Below are 18,751 nucleotides of genomic sequence, written 5' to 3'. Positions count from 1 at the left end.
TCTGTGTGTATTTGTGTGGGTATGTCTGTATCTCTGTGTGTGTCTGTTTCTATATGTGTATATGTATGTTTGTGTGTGTCTGTGTGTCTGTGTCTCTATGTGTCCATGTGTGTCTGTGCCTTTGTGTATCTGTATGTGTGTTTGTCTGTGTGTCTGTGTCTGTGTGTATGTGTATCTATGTGTGTGTGTCTGTCTGTGTGTCTGTGTGTCTGTCTGTGTGTGTCTGTGTGTGTGTCTCTGTCTCTCTCTCTGTTTCTGCATCTATGTGTGTACATGTGTGTTTGGGTGTGTGTTCTTGACATCATGCCGAGCAGAACCAAGCCAGAGCCACAGCAGGAGGGGCAGCTGGGGACAGTCCCATGAAAGCCATGTGTCACACAGACGGTGAACAATGGAAAAGGCCAAGGTCTGAGGCTTCAGAAGCAGCTATCTTGGGAAAGCATTGCCTGACAGGTCAGTGAGCTGGAAGGGATTGCTGTTTGGTGATGAGGAAAGAAGAAAGCTCTAGATAATGACCCTACAGAAGTAAGATAATGTCCATAATTCAGAGGGAGAAAGAGAGGAAGAGTCTAGAAGAGGAGGAGAAGAAAGCCATTTGCTATGCGCTACTGTTTGCCCAGGTTTCCCTGGAAATGCTTCATGAGGAGCCATTAAAAGGAGCAGCAAATCACTGGGCAGGTGCATTCATTGGGCTGATGAATGTTCCCCAAACACTTACAAGGACAGACTGTGGATGGGTGGAGTCTATAAGGGAAGAAGAGGGAGTTGACTTGCTCCGGTCCTTCCCACCTCTTTGAACCCTTGGACCACACTCTTCCCATGGGATGTCAACTCGTACTCACTTCCAGTTACACCATTTTTTCAAGCAACCACTCAGGATGCAGACCCCACAATCTGCAGAGCCACGTTCCCCCAAGCCTAGGGGTGGGAGGAGATCTTGAACAATGTAAGTTAGGATTGGGCAGCATGACCCAGGGAAAGGGACAGTTTGCCTGTGTTGTTGGTATAAAGCAGGACAGAGTAGAGGCTCTGGGAAGGATGTGATCAAGGGGACCTGAGGTGAAACTAAAGATGTGGGTCTGAAATGACGCTTTTGGATGAGGAAACCTAGAAATCCATCAGCCTCCTTTTACCTTCTGCTGCTGTCACGGCAAGCCTGAGCCTGGGCGACTTAGAGCGAGCAAAAGTATAGTTGCCTTGTGTCCCTAAGGCTGAGAAGTTTGAGAGTGTGGTGCTGGGGTCTGCTGGAGTCCTTCTTGTAGCACGGCCTCACAGCACCACTGAGTCCCCTAGAGGGCAGGAACTGGTAAGAGTAGAGTGAAAGATGACCCCAGTTTTTATGACATCAGCCCATGACATGAACCAAATCACCTTGCCACATGGTCGGTCGCACTGAGGATGGACTTTCCAGCTTATGAACTGTGAACTGTTGAAGCCATCACCTCTGTAGGGGATAAACCTGCTACTTCTGACGTAGGAAATGCCAGCATGAGTAATCACAAAGACAAAACCATACATTCTCTCCATGCGAAGTTACTGCAAAACTAAAATGGGAACACAGCAGGATCTTCATTAAAAAATGAAGGCCCAGTGGTGGTGGCGGCGGTGCACGCCTTTAATCCCAGCACTGGGGAGGCAGAGCCAGGCGGATCTCTGTGAGTTCGAGGCCAGCCTGGTCTGCAGAGCAAGGTCCAGGACAGGTAACAAAACAACACAGAGAAACCCCGTCTTGAAGAAAAACAAAAAACAAAAAAAGAAAGAAAGAAAGAAAAGAAAGAAAGCTGAGGCTGGAGAGATGTCTCAGTGGTGAAGAGCTCTTTCTGCTCTTGCAGAGGACCCAGGATTGGTTCCCCTCACCCTCACGGGTGGCTCACAGCCATCTGCAAATCTAGTTCCAGAGAATCTGACACCCTCTTCTGGCCTCTATGGGCACCTCACACACATGGTACACACATGCAGGGAAAACACTCATACACGTTAATAAAAATAAATAAATCTTAAAGGAGTAAATCAAACACAGTATACCAACGAGAAGGAAATATGTAAAGAAACAAACACCGCACCAAGAATCAGAAATTGTATAGCTCAGAATACAAATGGGTAACACAGAAAAAAAATGAAAAATAAATCTTCTTAAAATGAAGACTAGGGTACTCCAGGGACAATAAAAATGACTAGATATATAATGGAAGAAGTGAAAAGAACCAATAAGCTGGGCAATGGTGGTGCACACCCTTAATCCTAGCACTCAGGAGGCAGAGGCAGGCGGATCTCTGTGAGTTCAAGACCAGCCTTGTCTATAGAGAAAGTTCCAGGACAGCCAGGTCTACACAGAAAAACCTTGTCTCAGAGAAAAAAGAAAAAAAAAAAACCAATAAAATGAAACTAAACAAAACAAAGAGATAAAAGGATCAGAAAAAAATAAATGTAGAAGATGAGCAAAAGTATGGTATGTATAAAATTGGAGCCTCCTAAAGAAACTGTTGGCAGTGTGAATAAATTAATATTTATTAATATTGTATTAATAAATATTGTAACGATAAAATTAATAATTTATTAATATTGTCTTAAACTTGTAAGCTAAGAACAAGCTTTCGTTTTGATATAAACAAAAAAGATATGAATCTACATATTAGAAGTATGCCTGGGGACTAGCGAGATGGCTCAGCAGTTCAGAGTACTCACGGCTCTTCCAAAGGACCTGAGTTCTGTTCCCAGAACCCACATCTGGCAGCTCATAACTTCCTGTAACTCCAGCTCCAGCAGCTCTGATGCCCTCTTCTGACCTCTGAAGGCATAATACACACACATAACATACATAAACATACATACACACACATAAATTTAAATTTTTAATTTAAAAAATTAGGTCTACCTAAAGAAATTGACCTAGAAGAGTAAACTCTGGAATATTTCCTAGAACAATTTGGCTTTAAAGATAAATATTCTGGGGCCAGGAGATGGCTTAGTCAATAAAAGTACTCGCCAGTAGACCCGAGGACCTGAGTTCCATCCTCAAGACCCACACGGAAGGACAGAGCCACAAGCTGTCCTCTAATATCCACATGCACGTGTCTGTCTGTCTGTCTGTCTGTCTGGTCTGTCTCTCTCACACACATACACACTAAATAAATAAATGTAAAAAAAATAGAGACCAAGTTACTAATGATAAAGAAAAAAGGTATCAAAATTTTCTTGATAGCACCATGCTACAAAAAGCAATAAATCACCATTTTATAAAAACCTCAAAGAAACTGAGAGTGAAGGGTGGAGCCCCGCAGGCTGATTCTGGGCAGGCAAGGGCTGGAGTCTTCAAGTCCTCCTAGGCCATAGTAAAAAGCTAGGATTTTTTTTTTCTTTGTGTATATGATGTGCATGCATTTGTGTATCGTGTGTGTGTGTGTGTGTGTGTGTGTGTGTGTGTGTGTGTTCAGATGCACATGTATGTGCATGCCTATATGAGCCAGAGTTGACATGAGGTGTCTTGCTCCATCTCTCTCCGCTTTACTTACTGAAGCAGTACCTCTTGCAGAATCCAGAGCTTGCTAATACAGCTATTCAGCTAGCTTGCCCCAGGCATCCCCCGTCTCTGCCTTCATGATCACTGAAACTGCCGGCGAGCCACCACATCTGCCTGGCTTTTGCTTTTACAGGAATGCTGGGGATCCAAACTCTGGTCCTCGTGCTTACACAGTAAGCATTTTACCTGTTGAGCCCTCCCCCCCCCCCCAGCCCCAAAGCTAACATTTCATCCCAAGAGTGATGGAAGGCCCTGGGAGGGTGTGGCAGGAGGAAACCTCAATGTCATATCTAACCTAAAGGATCTCTCCAAATACCTTCCAGGGAGGGAAGTGAGGATGGATGTAGAGACAAATGACCTCTGAGTCGACAGTGATGCTTACCCTGGAGTAAGGGTCTGGGGGTAGACGGGTGTCAGTGGAGGTATTTTTCGGCTAGAATGGAGGGCCTCTGGATGGACTGGATATGAAGACTGAGGACAGTCAAGGACCACAGTCAGGTGCTTGACCTGAGCTAGAGAGAACACTGACACCATTTGGTTGAGACGGGCAAGACAGGGACAGCCGTCTCGGGAGCCCACTGCTTCAGAGTGGGCCGTGAGCAGGAAGGCGGGGCTGAACCTTAGGTGCTTTGTGGTGAGGTGAGAAAAAAGTGGAGGGAAAGTAAAAATCCTAAGGAAGCAAGTATCAAAATTTCAAAGACAAAAGAGGACTTTTCACTAAGTACCCTGCACCTCCCTGTTCATGGCAGCAGGGGGCGCTATTCTCCGTACTGGTTTTCCTAAAACCCATCAGAAGAAGATGCATCAGGTTTACCTGCCCACGGCAAATAGATTCTCTTGGCCTAAAGCAGCAGGGTTGAGGGGATGAAGTTGGCCATTTCCAAGGCCCTGTGTCCAGGCTTGGGGCAGGAAAATTGCCCCTGTCACATCAGATCTGTCTGTTGTGCGGCTGATGTCAAATCTGCGCCTCAAAGCCTCTGCACGTGCATCGTGCGCTGCTTGTCTCTGTGATTCCAACCAGACCCTGACTCAGGGTCCTCTCGCTGTGCTTATTAAGACCACCCTCCCTGTCTTGACAGCTGTAAAGGTCCTAACCAGCACATGGATATTCCCAGAGGACACCCTGACCCCCAGGGGAGGCGGCGGCGGCCCACCCAAGGGGCACAAGGAGGCAAGGTGTTTTACAACAGCGAGTACGGAGAGGTCTCCCAGCCACGTAAAGAAGGCGACTGCTCCCCATCTGCTGGCTCCCCCTTCTTCACAGACAGCAGCTACTAAGGAAACGCTCGGCAAGGTCTCCTACCCCTACCTGAAACCAGGCTCTGACAGCTGGGCTAGAGGGCATCCCTAGCAGGGCAAGGCTGGAGGCCCGGGCTGGAAATTCATCTCTAGCTCCAACTCTGGAGTCTTCTATTCCCCCTCTCCAGCCTCCCTAGCCAGGAAGAGTCAAACTCAGACACAAGTGCTCCCTTGAACTCTGCATCATTCCTGTGCCCTTCATCAGACAGTCGTCCACACCCTCACATTCAGTTGCCTTAGAGCTCAGGATTCGCAGATGCTGGCCCTCGAATGAGCACTCTGGCAGAGAACCCTTCTCCAGCACCTGCTTTCATTACCCTGGTGGATGGCAGGGTTCTGATAAAGAATGCATGTGTCTGAGAGTCACACAGAGGACCAAGGTGGAGTTAGACCACATATCCTCCACGTCCTGGCCCAAACACGATCCCCTCCACTTGAAGCCCCCCACTTCCATCTGTCTTCCAGCTTCTTTCTCCTGGCCCTCCAGGGCTGAAGAGAGATGACATTTCCATCTCAAAGCCCCTCAGGAGGAATGGAGGAGTCCTCTAAACTTACCTAACAAGTTCATGGCAGCTGTGTGTACGCAATGACAAATCACAATGAAGCCGCACCTGCACCCTGAGTGTTAGAAGATCCTCGTTTTATCGGAAGGTGCAGATGCTGCTGTGAAGAATTTATTCTCCAAAGAGTCATGTGGAAAGAAGCCCAAGGACACCCTTCTGAAGCTCCCAACAACTGAAGGGGGGGTCATAGCACGCCAGTCACTCCAGTTCTCGGTCTCTGTCTTCAAGGCTCCCAGGCTCCATGTGCATGGCCTAGAACCTGAGAAACTGGCTGGTGTTCTGAACCTCCCTTGAGCCAGGATCTGTGGATTCTGTCAAGGAAGGCTGGCACAGAGGACTCCATGTCCCCAGGCTACTTGGAGGCCCCTGCCTTCTGCTAACCGTATACTTGGACCTGATACTTCTATCAGAACAAACCAAACCTTTGTCCTGAGACACCGCTCCATGGAAGCTGGGGCCTTCCTGCCCAGAACCCCTCCAGCCCAGCTCACACTGCCCAACCATCACTACCAGAGGAAAGCCTCATGAAGATGAGTCCCATCAACCCCCAGCCCCACCCCAACAAGAACGCTTGCAGGACAGGCGAGACCATACAGCAAGCAGGGGCTTGCTCAGCAGACCCTCCCCACTAAGTGTATTGTTCTTCTATGATATGTTGAATGCATGTATGATTCTAGTCTTCTTTGTGCCCCTCGGCCCTCCCCCCCCCCCCATCCCTCCACACCTAACCTGTCTGTGGGATTGAGTCTCAAGCTTGCCTAGTGGAGGTAAGAGAGACTGTTCTCTCGGAGGACCAAAGGCTGTGGTGGGGTTGCAGAGCCCTTCTCAACCCTCCTCCACGTGTGTGTCACCTGTCTGCGTCACCTCTCCTGACTTCTAACTACACACATACAAAATGTACTGGGGAAGAAAATGTGCTCTGCCCTTTTAGGCAGTGTTCTCAGAAATGATCTAAGATATTTAACGAAAGATAATAATAAATTTGATGCCAGTCCTTGAGTTAAAATGAATGGATTCTAAATAAGCTGTCTGTTAAATTCTGGTCTATGCCGTACAGCCCCCAAAGGCCTCTGGGCTCAAAGGAAACATGGTGTGGTTCCTTGACAAGGCTGTTTGTTGAGCCCGGATCCCCATCCCTCCCTAACTCAGCTCACGTTCCCGAAAACTGCCAGCAGAGGGTGCTGAGGAGGCATCAGGATGCCTGCTAGGCTTTCACCTAGTCTGTCTTTTGGTTGGTTGGTTGGTTGGTTGGTTGGTTGGTTGGTTGGTTGGTTGGTGGTTGGTTGTTTTGGTTTTTTGAGACAGGGTTTCTCTATGTAGCTTTGCGCCTTTCCTGGAACTCACTCTGTAGCCCAGGCTGGCCTCGAACTCACAGAGATCCACCTGGCCCTGCCTGCCGAGTGCTGGGGTTAAAGGGATGCACCACCACTACCCAGCCACCTAGTCTGTCTTTACCAGCTTGCTACACACATGTTCTCCTAATACCTACTTCATCTGTAACGGAAAGCAGTGCTTTCTTGTCACCTACCAAAGTCACATGTTGCTCCCTGAGCACCAGCAGTGGTAGACACAGAGGACTCAGCTCCAGGCAAGTCCTCTGCACCAACTCCCTACATCCTCTTCCGATCACACCAAGGAAGCAGGTCCAGCACACCTCTGAGGTTGTCTCCAGGTCAGATATCCCAGGGGCCCAGGTGGGGAAAGCTAGCAATGGCCATTGGGAGGCAGCGGGCCTGTCAGCTGGACCAGGCTGGGGGTAGACTTAAGCACCCAGCAACAGGCAGCTAGCACAGTCGGATGGGCCCCTCGCCCAAGAGAACAGGAAAAAGCCTGGCAAAGGCCGGAGACAAGGTCAGTACCCTGGTGGGCCAGCTACACATTCTGAGTCTGTCCCATGATTCCTGTTGTCCCCTGGTTTTCGTCATTCTGGTGGGAAGAGCCCCTCCCCACAGAGGCAACTGCTAGTGGTAGGGGTGCTTTGTTTGGTCATGGCTTCTACAATAAATCTAAATCTGAACAGGAAAAAAAATCCACACTAAACACAAATATTTTGACACTTAGTGTTGTGTTATAATCAGTTGCATTTGACCACAGAATCAGAGACAGAAGCCTGTTCCCGGGACTAGATCTCCTCTCTCACTATCCAGAGAGACCAAACCAGGCTGGACTGTGGGGTTGTGCAAGATTGAGAGTGGCAGGCAAGTGACCGGATGTGGCTCCCTGAAGCTGGGTGAGCCTGGCTGCACCAGTGCCCATCAGATCCTCAGTGTCTCACCATGACTTGCCATCTTGAGAGCTTTGGTGGAAACCAAGGTACTGGAAGGGCTTGCCTTGAAAGCCCAGAGGCCAAGTTAAATCCCCAGAACCCATTGTAAAAATGCCAGGTGGAGTGCCATGCATTTGTAATCTGAGCCCTGGAAGACAGGCAAACGGATCTCTGGGGATTGTTAAGCAACCAGCCTAGCCTAGCCTACTCAACAAGCTCTAGACCAGTAAGAGACCCTGTCTCAAAAATCAAGGTGGATGACATCTAAAGAACATCCAAGGGGGACTTCTTGCTTCTACACACACACACACACACACACACACACACACACACAGAGAGAGAGAGAGAGAGAGAGAGAGAGAGAGAGAGAGAGAGAGAGAGAGAGTCACAGAGCTCCTTCACTCTCTTCCTGTCATACGAAAAAACATCCACAAATCAAAAAGCAAGCCCTCACCAGACACAGACTCATCCCTGCTTCTTGATCTTGAACTTTGTAGCCTCCAGAAGTGCAAACAATGAATGTGGTGTCTAAGCGAAGATCATGGACATTTGTTATAGCAAACTCAGCTGAGTCACCACCCTCCTGTCCATCCATCTGCATCAGAGTAAGTGGGGTTCTCATCTCCCCACAAGGACCCTTCAAGCAATTTCAGAGAGACCTCTGGAGGCTGCAGCCACTGAGAGCAACAGAAAGCTTTGCAGGGAGAGGTGGGAAACCTGTCTTAGAGGTTCGGGGGCGAAATGGACATTAACAGAAGGACCTGTAGCCCTCCGTTACACAAAACCGAGAGTCCTGCGGTCAAGGATCCATCGGTGGCTCTAATCTAAGGAAATTTAGAGTTCAGTGATTGCTACCACCAAAGCAAGGAAGGTGACTTGCTTTCCTGTCCTGGACCTAATGATCAATACTGCCTTGACATCAGTCACAGGTGCAGAGGGATGCAGAATGCCATCAGTCACAGGTGCAGAGGGGTGCAGAATGCCATCAGTCATGGGTGCAGAGGGGTGCAGAATGCCATCAGTCATGGGTGCAGAGGGGTGCAGAATTCCATCAGAGGCACAGGTGCAGAAGGATGCAGGACACTCTACTTTTCAGTTAGAGCTGCATGAGTTTGCCAAAAGCCAGACAGGAGTCAGGAGGACATAGAAATGGAGGATGAAATTAGGGCAGGAAAATACTCAGAGAGACTGCAGAGGGAGAAAACTGTGTCTGGGGACAGTATCCTTGAAAACCTTGGCCAATCCTCTGCAAACAAGGGGTCAGGTGGCTAGGCAGGTGTGCCTCTTGGGGTCCCGTCTGGCTGCTGAGGCACTGTTGGAAGCCTCCTGAGAGCCTCCTATGCAGTAGCACATTTGGGCACTTCCTGCCCCGAGAAGAAGGATGGAGCAGCTTTGGGGCTGGGGGAACTGGAACGTGCACATTCCACCCCTTCCATGTCCAATAAGAGATGAGAGTAGCCAAGGGCTGCTACTGAACTATTACATTTTAAGCTGTTGTATCAATCTCCCTTTGAGACAGCAGTGACTCCATCTTGGATGTGAGCAGGACACTGGGCTAGAGTTTGGGATGGGATTTCCCCAGTTCCCTAACCCACCAACTCACACGGCTCTGGGTCCTAGTGTGTGGAGGCAGCAGAGAGCACTGGTTCATGGGGGACCTTCCTGCCCTATGAGGGTACTGGGCATGAGACAAGCTTGGCCCTGATGCAGACCCTGTTCAGAGGGCCTCAGGCGTCTCACTGATATTTGCTGAGCTTTCTCCTACCACAGTAAGGTAAGCATATTCACCCCTCACCTCTCCTCATCTCGGTTAAGGGGCCACTGTGAGCTCTACTTTAGTCCATGAACTCAGTAGGACTTCATCCTAGCCGGTGCAGAAATAGTACACAGCCCTTCGGAGCAGTGGGAGCCCACTGATACCTCCAAGGAGGGCCTTGCAGACAGGAGGAGGTCTTGTTTCCCCGAGCCCAAATCCTGTTTGGCTTCGCTGGCTATTGACTTATCACCCCAGAAGGGACAAATTGAAAACGGGGAGCAGAGAGATAGCCAGAAGGGCAAGGTCCTGTTGACATCAGCTGAGCTTGGATCAATGGCAGCACCTTCCTTGGAATTCCAGTCACCACTTACTGCACGTGGATCAGCATTTCTGCCACCCTCAGCAATGCCCTGAGCCCTCTCAACGAGAACCATACCGACAGTATCGTCCCACCCTCTCCACTATGGGGTCCTTTGTAGGAGGCCTTGGGAGAGGAAGGAGAAAAATGAAGTGCTTGAAAGAGCCAGATCAATATTGACCAAAGTGAAGGCATCCGTACAAGTGCTAACAGGACACACTGGAGACACTGCGGTGAACCCCATGGCCCAGTTGACTGAGCTATGAGGAAGGAGGAAGGAGGCCACTGAGGAGGGTATGTTGGCAGAGGTTCACGAGTGGCCCCAGAGGAGGGCACAGCACATCTATGTACCTGGTGGGTGAGCCAGGGATTCCGGGAGAGCTCAGCAGCCCCCACTGCTCTGGCCCTGCTAGTGGCCCCAGCCATGCCAGATAGATCCAGGCTTCTTCCTCAAGCCACCTTTACCTGGTGTTAAACGGAGTCCAGGGCCCTGCTGCGGTGGCCTCATCTTAGCTGCCAGTAGAACCTGGATGTGCCCACCTGGCCTCGTGGTGCCTACTTAAGCAAGAGAGAGATAGAAGGATCTACCCCTTGACCATACAACTGTCATGACCCAGGATGATGACATCCCTAGGAAGATGGCCGTATTGGTGGAAAGGAAGGGAATCTGAGATCAGACGTCTCCATAGACTTAAGAAGGGGCCCAGGATCTTGGGAAGAGGCTGCACACCGGCTCACCCCAGAGGCTGTCCATCCATCCCCACCTCCTGGTGGGAAAAGAATGCAGAAGAGAAACTCAATACAGTCTGTTTGTAAGCTTCGACCTTCATGGGCTTTACATAGAGATGGGAGCAATTTCTTTAAGACCAATCCTGCAGCACATAATAACCACAAAAGAGAGGTCTAACCTAGCTAGTCCACAGCAAGGCAACATGGCAATGAGTCATGGTAAAAACTGAAAAGGTCATCATGGAAGTCTCATACTCACCTCCGGACAACTCCCATGATGAGTAACAATCAAGATGCCTGGTCTGAAAAGGCGGAGAAGCTGGTCTACCTGCTCATGCAGGGCAGCCATACTCCGCACAGAGAGATGGAACTGAGTCCATAGCTTGGTTAATAATGTGCTTAGCCTGGGTATCAGAGAGGGCTCCGGGGTGGCAAGTCTTAGTGACTGGTAAAAATGAAAGTAGAATGCCGGGCGGTGGTGGCGCACGCCTTTAATCCCAGCACTCGGGAGGCAGAGCCAGGCGGATCTCTGTGAGTTCGAGGCCAGCCTGGACTACCAAGTGAGTTCCAGGAAAGGCGCAAGGCTACACAGAGAAACCCTGTCTCGAAAAACCAAAAAAAAAAAAAAAAAAAAAAAAAAATGAAAGTAGAAAAAAAATAAGAAGAAACTTTCTGGGACCCTCCTGACCCAGGTGCTCAGGGAGTTGCTTTGCTGGCAGTCCCAGCTCACATTTCAACTCCATCTCTACATGCCCATGACAGGCACACGTTGGGCCCAGGTGTGTACACATGAATGAAGGCGCACCAAGCATGGACCAAGGAGACCCCAGAGCCATGTTGGGAGTTGAGTTGGGCCTGCAATAGGAATCTGAGCATGGAGAAAGCATGGTCAAGCCTGGGGGCCTTTCAAACAAAGGCCTGCTGATGGACCTTGAAGGAGCAGACAAGCCTCTGTTCTTGTCACAGTCCCTGTGGCCTGCTGTCTTTGTTACCTGAGGCACAGCACTGAGCATCCTGCCTGGAGGACTCCCTCCCCTGCCCCCCACCCCCGCTACCCCACCACCCTGCTTCTTGAAGCCAGGAGCCGTGACGGAGGCCCCATCTGCTGGAGCACCCCATTGGCTAAGCACCCAGCTTTGAGGTCTTCATGGTTCTTCTACAGTTCCAAAGTGGATATTTGGCTCATGCTCAGAGCCTTCAAAGTCATTGTTTACATCTAGTACTTCCTGAACTCCCAGAAGATAGGCAAGGCATGAATGTTTGTTTTGGCCCATAGGATGTCCTGCAAACATGTCCTGGGACAAGCTGACCCTGTTATCTGAAGAAGTGCCAAGCACTTCCTTGGTATCCATAGCCAGCCCTCTGCCACCAGGGGATAGGCATACAGGAACTGGTGGAGAAGGTCCAGAATGGATGCTGACCACCCCTGTCCACCCCCTCCCTCTCCCCATGCCAGGTAGGCTTTGACACCCACTGGAGACACTCCACTGGCCTGTGAGAAGGCAACACAAATATTAAAGGATAAGGTACGTAGTAAAACTAATTGTCAAATCCTTTGAATGTCACTTTCTATGGCGAGTTGGCAATTATAAATATTTTGAGACAAGGCAATTCTCCTGGATTATCTGGGTCAATCCTAAGTACAATGACATGTAGCCATAATAAAGAGGCAAACAGCTCTCTCTCTCTCTCTCTCTCTCTCTCTCTCTCTCTCTCTCTCTCTCTCTCTCTCTCTCTCTCACACACACACACACACACACACATACACACACACACACACACACACACACACACACACACACACACACACACTGACAATCAGATGGCCGAGACAGGCATTAGAAAGATATAGCCAGAGCCAAAGAATGCTGGAAGCTAGAAGAAGCCAGGAACGGACCTCTATCTGCATAGAGCCCCTGGGGGAGTGCAGTCCTGCCAACACTTGGCTTTCAACCCAGTGATGTTGGACTGCTGGCCTCCAGAAGAGTGAGCAAGTAACTGTGTACTGTCTTTAGCCACCAGGGAGGTGTTGACAGCAGCCTCCAGATAATCCAGAAGCACTTCATCTGGCCCCATGATGCAGGCAGATCTCAACTATTCCCATGGACTAGCCCTGAGGATGGTCACAAGGACAGTTCTAACAGCCAGTGTGTGGTGAAGAATGGAACAGGATTGGGATAAGTCCTGACTTGGATGATTGCATCTGGGGAAAGTGTGTGGGAGCGGGGAGATAATGGCATACATACTGTGAGGATGTATTTTCGCAGTCATCTGAAAAAGGCCTGTGGTCACACTGCAGGCTCATGGGAAGTCAGGAAGAGATCACTCAAACTATTAAATCAGGAAGGTGGAAGGAGTTGGGGGGGGTTGTTTTGTTTTGTTTTGTTTTTGTCATTTTTCAGCATTGGAGATCAAATCTAGGGCCTTCCTCTTGTGAGGCAAGGACTCCGCTCATAAGCTACAGTTCAGCCCCAGGAAGGTTTGTTTTGTTTTGTTCTGTTCTGTTTTATTTTTTCCACAGGGCACTGTTATGAAGCCCAAGCATACAACACCTCATCCTGCTGGAAGGTTGTTTTAAAAACAAAGAATGCCAGGAAGGGTGTGCAGGGAGGCCACTGGACTGACACCAGGAGTCCACGAACCGTTGGAGCCTCGGGGATGGCTGGCCTCCACCTCTTCTTGGCCTCTTAGGTCATTCAGGGCTTTGCCTGAACTTGGCTCTCAGCCAGCATGGTAAAAAGTAGACTCAAGTTCAGCCTCTAGATGCCCAATCTGATCACTTGGGCCACTGGAATCCTGCTGGAAGAGAATACGGAGTGCCAGTGAGGATGCACGTGCACTGTCTGTGGAAATGCAAAATGGCACAGCTGTTGTGGAAAAGCATGGTGATTACTCAAGAATGACAAGCAGAACGCTCCAACAACCCTGCTTCCCATTACAGCAGCCCCTGCTCACCTGAAGTCTTGATCCAGGATATCATAGTGGGATCTAGAGTTACCTAAAGGGCAAGGACAGGACGGTGATGTCCAAGGACCATGATGAAGAAAGGGAGAAGAGGTACAGGTTTCAGCTTTATAAGATGAGGGGGGTTCTGGGAGGGAGGGGGGTTCATACCTTCAAAAGGCATGTAAGGGAATCCACAGATATCTATGTGATATGGATTAGATCGATGGTAGTTTTTAAAGTTAACTTTTTAGGTTAGCACCCAGAGTAATTACTTTCCTCATGGTATCTTTATGCATGTGTGTCATTGGACATCGCTACTACACACCCGCCCTCCCCTCTCCAGCTCTCTTCCTTTTCACCCCGTCACGTTCTCCTCTGCTTTATTGTCTGTACTCTATTACACTATGCTCCCCTCCCCTAAAATCTCCCTCCCTGTCATGATCCCTCTTCTAGTTTCCTGACTACAGCCCTCCCCCTTCCACCAAACGCACGCACGCAGGCACACACCAGCACCAGCACACAGATTTACATCTAGGCTCTGCACATGAGAGGAAGCATTGGTATTGGTCTGTACGTTTGTTTCACTTAACACAGTGATTTCCGACTACATCCAGTTCCTGAAAATGTGATTTCACCTCCCTCTCTGGCTGTACAAAACTAGGAAGACTCTTGTACTTTTCTTATTCTTTCTCTTCTCTTTTCTCCTTTTTTTTTTTTTTTTTTTTTTTTTTTGGTTTTTCGAGACAGGGTTTCTCTGTGTAGCTTGGTGCCTCTCCTGGAATTCACTTGGTAGCCCAGGCTGGCCTCGAACTCACAGAGATCCGCCTGGCTCTGCCTCCCGAGTGCTGGGATTAAAGGCGTGCGCCACCACCGCCCGGCTTCTTTTCTCCTTTTTATTCTGTTGTATAATTTCACTTATTTTCTTTCCCTGCTAACATTTTTCTTTATTAGAAATAACTTTGTATTACTTTAATTTTTCATTTATTCTACATTTTGTTGCCTTTCTTTAATACTGTCAGTGGAAAAGTAGTTTTTACATCTTTTAAGTGTATTACTGTATCTGATTTGTTTTTAATGTTGTTGTTACCACTGCTTCCTCTCCAGACATTACTGGGGATGGAGTTCTCCAGAGAAGCTAGTCACTGACACCCCCCACAAAAAATGGACATTATCCACCCCGACACATGTACAAATCTCAGCACAGAAACACAAGAAGCATGGTGGGGGGGGGGCTAACATGTCTCTTCCAAAACTCCATAGCTTTTCAGGAACTGAGAATCCAAAGATGCTGGACAAAGAATGAATTTAGAATATTTTAAGTGATCCATGAATAATAATAATAATAAAAACTCAAATGATTAGCCTGGTGAACTGAAGAGGACCACACAGTGTATGAAAGGGGTGGTTCTCAACCTTCCTGACGCTGCAACCCTTTAGCACAGTTTTTCATGCTGTGGTGACCCCCAATCACATTATTTTTATTGTTACTTTATAACTGTAATTTTGCTACTGTTATGAATTGTAAATATCTAATATGCAACCCCTGTGAAGGGTCATTAGCCCCCAAAAGGGCCATGACCCACAGGTTGAGAACCACTGCATTAGCTCAACTGGATTCAATAGACATTATAGAATAGTCCATCCAGCAGCAGGAACCCACATTTTGCTTTTTTTTTTTTTTTTAACTCCTGAAACTTTTTCCAAAATAGCTTTTTACACTCTAAAGCAACTCCCAACAAATACAAAATAATTTAAATAATCTCTTACATCTGATCAGATCATAATGGAATAAAATCAGAAACCAACAAGAGACAGAATAAAAAATATACCAACACATAGACTAAATACTATGCCTTTTCATGAATACTGCATGTTTTCTCTCATCCATGGAATCCGGACACAGAGTTGAAAGCAGAAGAGGCAATACTAGGTTCGGGCAAGGGGCTGGGGAGGGGAGGAAGACGGAGGGCAAGTAAGAGCCTTGGAAGAGTGAGTCATGGTCACTGCATCATCATACATGCTGTACGGGAATGTCACAGTGAAACTCCCCAATATGACAGCCTGCATTTATAAATGTAAAGATTAAAAAAGAAGAAAAGCAAGGTGGGTTCATCTGATAAAAATCCTGAAAGAGTTGAGAATTACTTGTGGAATTTTCCGTTTAACGTTCTCATACTACAGTTATCACAGGAAAAGAAGCCACGGTTCAGGTGGACCCTGCTGTCAAACCAGTTCGTGGGCCTGGCTTTTCAGGAAGGTGGCAGGTCAGAGCCATGTCCCTTCTGAGCAAGAGGCTCGGGGTATTCTGGGTGTGACAGTGGGGCCCACTAGATCCACAGTAACACAGATGGCCTCGACGCTGCCTCTCAAGCATTCCTTCCAGGAAAACCATCCAAAGGAGGTGCAACCTCCCAAGTTGAAAACTCATCTCCCACTGAAATCACTTCTACAATGACTAACAAAAGCCTCCCAGGTCAAAAAAATAAGGAAAAGATGTAAGGAATGAGCAGACCCAATGTGAGTCTGCTCAGTGTTAACGAGCCACGGGCTGAAAACAGGTGGAATCTGTGTAGTTTTCTCCAGTCCTGCCCAGCACCACGGTCCCCGCAAGCACTAATAAAATAATCACTCAGAAACTTATATTAATTAAACTGCTGGGCCATTAGCTCAGGCCTACCACTGACTAGCTCTTACACTTAACTCAGCCCATTTCTGTTCATCTATATGTCGCCACATGTTCTGTGGCTTTACCTGTTGCCTTTACATGTTGCTCCCTGGACGGCAGGCTGACGCTGACGTCTCTGCCTACTCCGCCTTCCTGTTCCCCCCATCCTCCTCTTTGCTAGTTCCCATCTAAACTTCCTGCCTGGCTACTGGCCAATCCGTGTTTTATTTATCAATCAATCATAGCAACATATTTTTACAGCACACAGGACATCCCACAGCAAAACTACCCACAGTAGGTCTTCACAGCAGCTTGGGGGCAGCTGGAGACTCTTCCTCTCCAGCCACAAAGACCAAGGCACACCTCATCTGCTGTGAAAGAGGCATTCCAAAGCACTGGAAGCCAGATCTCCCCATTAATGAGCCAACTGGAGGAGTATCAGTGATTTGTTCTCTGCTACACTTCTGCAGGCGGCAGAGAAGAAAGGACTTTCAGAGAAACTCTAAATACACCAAGCTCATCTGCCACCTTTGAGAGTGATTTCAAAGACAGAGAAATGTCCCAGGTTCCTACCCCACCCCCGCTTTTTTTTTTTTTCCAGCAGCAGCTACCTATGGCCCAACTAAGAAGTAGTCAAGAGTAAGGACTGGTCATCTAGCCAGGCTACTAGGCTTTCCTTTCTGGCTCAAACACACTGGGACTCCCAGACCAGCAGGAGCTGGGAAGACTGTCACTGTGACATCTCTATAGTCTGGGACCAGGAACCTATAGCTCATTGAGATGTGGGGTCCTAGGGACCTTCTGATTTACGCTGTGCTCTTCAGGCTTCCAGCCCCAGAACCTGCATAATCATTCGGCCCTTTCATACCCGTGGGGAACCTGTTCCCACCAAGCATGGGCCCTAGACCTGGATTGTGGTGACGTTGAGGTGGTATCAGACCACAGTTTCTAGGTGTAGGCCTGGGTGGGCCCTATGGAGACAAAGCATATCCTCAGTTCCCATCCTCAGGAAGAAAGGCCCAGCACTTGAGTTCAGGAGACCCTGCCAAGAGGAAATCCCCAGGACTGCTGAGGTGGGATGTGAAATCCTCCCAGGGTCCACTGACCAGAGGAGGAAGTTGGCTGAAGTTCTGCCTATTAGCTGAGCAAACAACACATTTCTCAGAAGGGCGAGGTTCCACCCCTGGATATATGAGACCCTCAGGAGCAGGCTCCGGAAGAGTGTCTTAGGAGCATCTTCTAAGTCACATTCCACCATGAAGCTTACCACCACCTTCCTAGTGTTCTGTGTGGCTCTGCTCAGTGACTCTGGTGAGTTCCCTTGGAGCTTGGCATCTCCTATGGAGGGTCTGCCATCAGTTTCTGCTCTTTCCTGGCCCCTGCTCCAGCTGGTTTGGGCCCTATAGCCTCCCACTCTCGTGCACCAGGCTGCTGACGGTAGCTTTTCTAGCAGAAATGCCTCCAGAGGAAGCCAGATGCTCCTCCACTTACCCCTTCAAGGGTTTCCTCTTTTTCCTGTGCCCTTCAAAGCCTTCTGCTGCCAGGCCCACGTGAGCCTTCCAGCTGCCTCTCATGTGCCCACTCACCTTTGGCTTCTTCTCCCCATCCACCAGCCTGACAACTGAGTCAAAGGCCAGCCCAGGCTTGAGAATGCCCACCCCATCTGTTCTAAACCTGATTAATGTCCCCTCATTCATAAAGGCACAGTAGGAATGTCCCTGACTCTGAAACCCTACCCATCTTCTTGTGGCTCTCTCGGCAGCCATCTCCTCCCAGGGCCCACTATGAGGCCACCTTTCCTCACCTCTGTTGGTGTCTCCTTTGGCACTGGGCAGTCATCAATCAGGAAGTAGGTGTGTGGCTGTGAAGTCTCCCTTGGGTGCTGTCCCTGGAGGAGTTGGGTCTTCAGGATCCTTGAGAAGGTCTTTGGTGCTCTCTTTTGTGTTGGCAGGTGTTGCTTTCTTCGTGAACTCGGTGGCCAAACCTGTGGCAGAACCTGTGGCTGCCCTTGCCCCAGCTGCAGAGGCTGTGGCCGGGGCTGTGCCTAGCCTACCATTAAGCCATTTGAGCATCCTGAGGTTCATCCTGGCCAGCCTGGGCATTCCGGTGGATCCCCTTATAAAGGGTTCCAGCAAGTGTGTCACTGAGCTGGGCCCTGAGGCTGTGGGGGCTGTGAAGACACTGCTGGTAACGTGGGCATCTTCTCTGAATGGCTCTCCCTCCCTGTGTGGGTGGGTAACCCTCCCTAGTCACCTTCACAGTCATATAGGAAGCAGCCCAGTCTGTATCAGGGAACCCTTGCTTCCTGTTCTGCTCCAGGAAGCCATATCCTAACCAACCTGTGAAGAGCCCAAGGAGCTGTCAGGGTCTACCTTTCGCAGGCTGCCAGCAGGCCATGACACTTGTCCTAGGGCCCCCTCCCCATGGGCTTCACAGGAACCCTCCCCAGAACCAGCAGCCATGCCTTTCTGCCTTGAGGAACCTCGGGTGCCCAGGTCCTCTCCTCAGCAATCTTGGTAGCAGTGAAGGGCACTTTCACACTTGGCTTCTTTTCCAGGGAGCCCTGACAGCATTTGGTTGAGGTGAACCTGGAAGGACTCTGCCTGACAAGATGTACTCTTCAATGAAAGATGGAAACCCTACTGCTCA

The 18,751-nt window shown here is 49.1% G+C and overlaps 2 protein-coding genes across 2 annotated transcripts in view; both read left to right on the top strand.

Annotated features, from left to right (window-relative positions):
- Flt4 (fms related receptor tyrosine kinase 4) overlaps positions 1-6,381 on the top strand; it is a 45,051-nt gene extending 38,670 nt beyond the window's left edge. The window contains exon 30 of the mRNA XM_052758115.1: positions 4,600-6,381. Within this exon, the coding sequence (XP_052614075.1) occupies positions 4,600-4,798 (199 nt within the window). The 3' untranslated portion in view covers positions 4,799-6,381. The remainder of the gene's footprint in view (positions 1-4,599) is intronic.
- A 10,897-nt stretch (positions 6,382-17,278) lies between these two features.
- On the top strand, positions 17,279-18,683 carry Scgb3a1 (secretoglobin family 3A member 1). Its single transcript, XM_052758245.1, has 3 exons — positions 17,279-17,413; positions 18,054-18,289; positions 18,660-18,683. Exons 1-3 carry the CDS (start codon positions 17,359-17,361, stop codon positions 18,681-18,683), a joined length of 315 nt encoding a protein of 104 aa, XP_052614205.1. The 5' UTR covers positions 17,279-17,358.
- The last annotated feature ends 68 nt before the right edge of the window (positions 18,684-18,751 follow it).

Source organism: Peromyscus californicus, unplaced genomic scaffold (genome assembly GCF_007827085.1).
Source record: "Peromyscus californicus insignis strain IS unplaced genomic scaffold, ASM782708v3 Scaffold_3__1_contigs__length_106647218, whole genome shotgun sequence".
NCBI classification, from domain to species: domain Eukaryota; kingdom Metazoa; phylum Chordata; class Mammalia; order Rodentia; family Cricetidae; genus Peromyscus; species Peromyscus californicus.
The sequence above is the reverse complement of the archived record's forward strand: the minus strand, read 5'-3'. Positions and strand labels throughout refer to the sequence as shown.

Bases quoted from the DNA above. Each gene is read 5' to 3' on its own strand.
- Scgb3a1 (XM_052758245.1), top strand. From the start codon at position 17,359: ATGAAGCTTACCACCACCTTCCTAGTGTTCTGTGTGGCTCTGCTCAGT. The intron at 17,414-18,053 runs GTGAGTTCCCTT...TTGTGTTGGCAG, and splicing joins GGCTCTGCTCAGTGACTCTG to GTGTTGCTTTCTTCGTGAAC. The intron at 18,290-18,659 runs GTAACGTGGGCA...CTTCTTTTCCAG, and splicing joins GGGCTGTGAAGACACTGCTG to GGAGCCCTGACAGCATTTGG.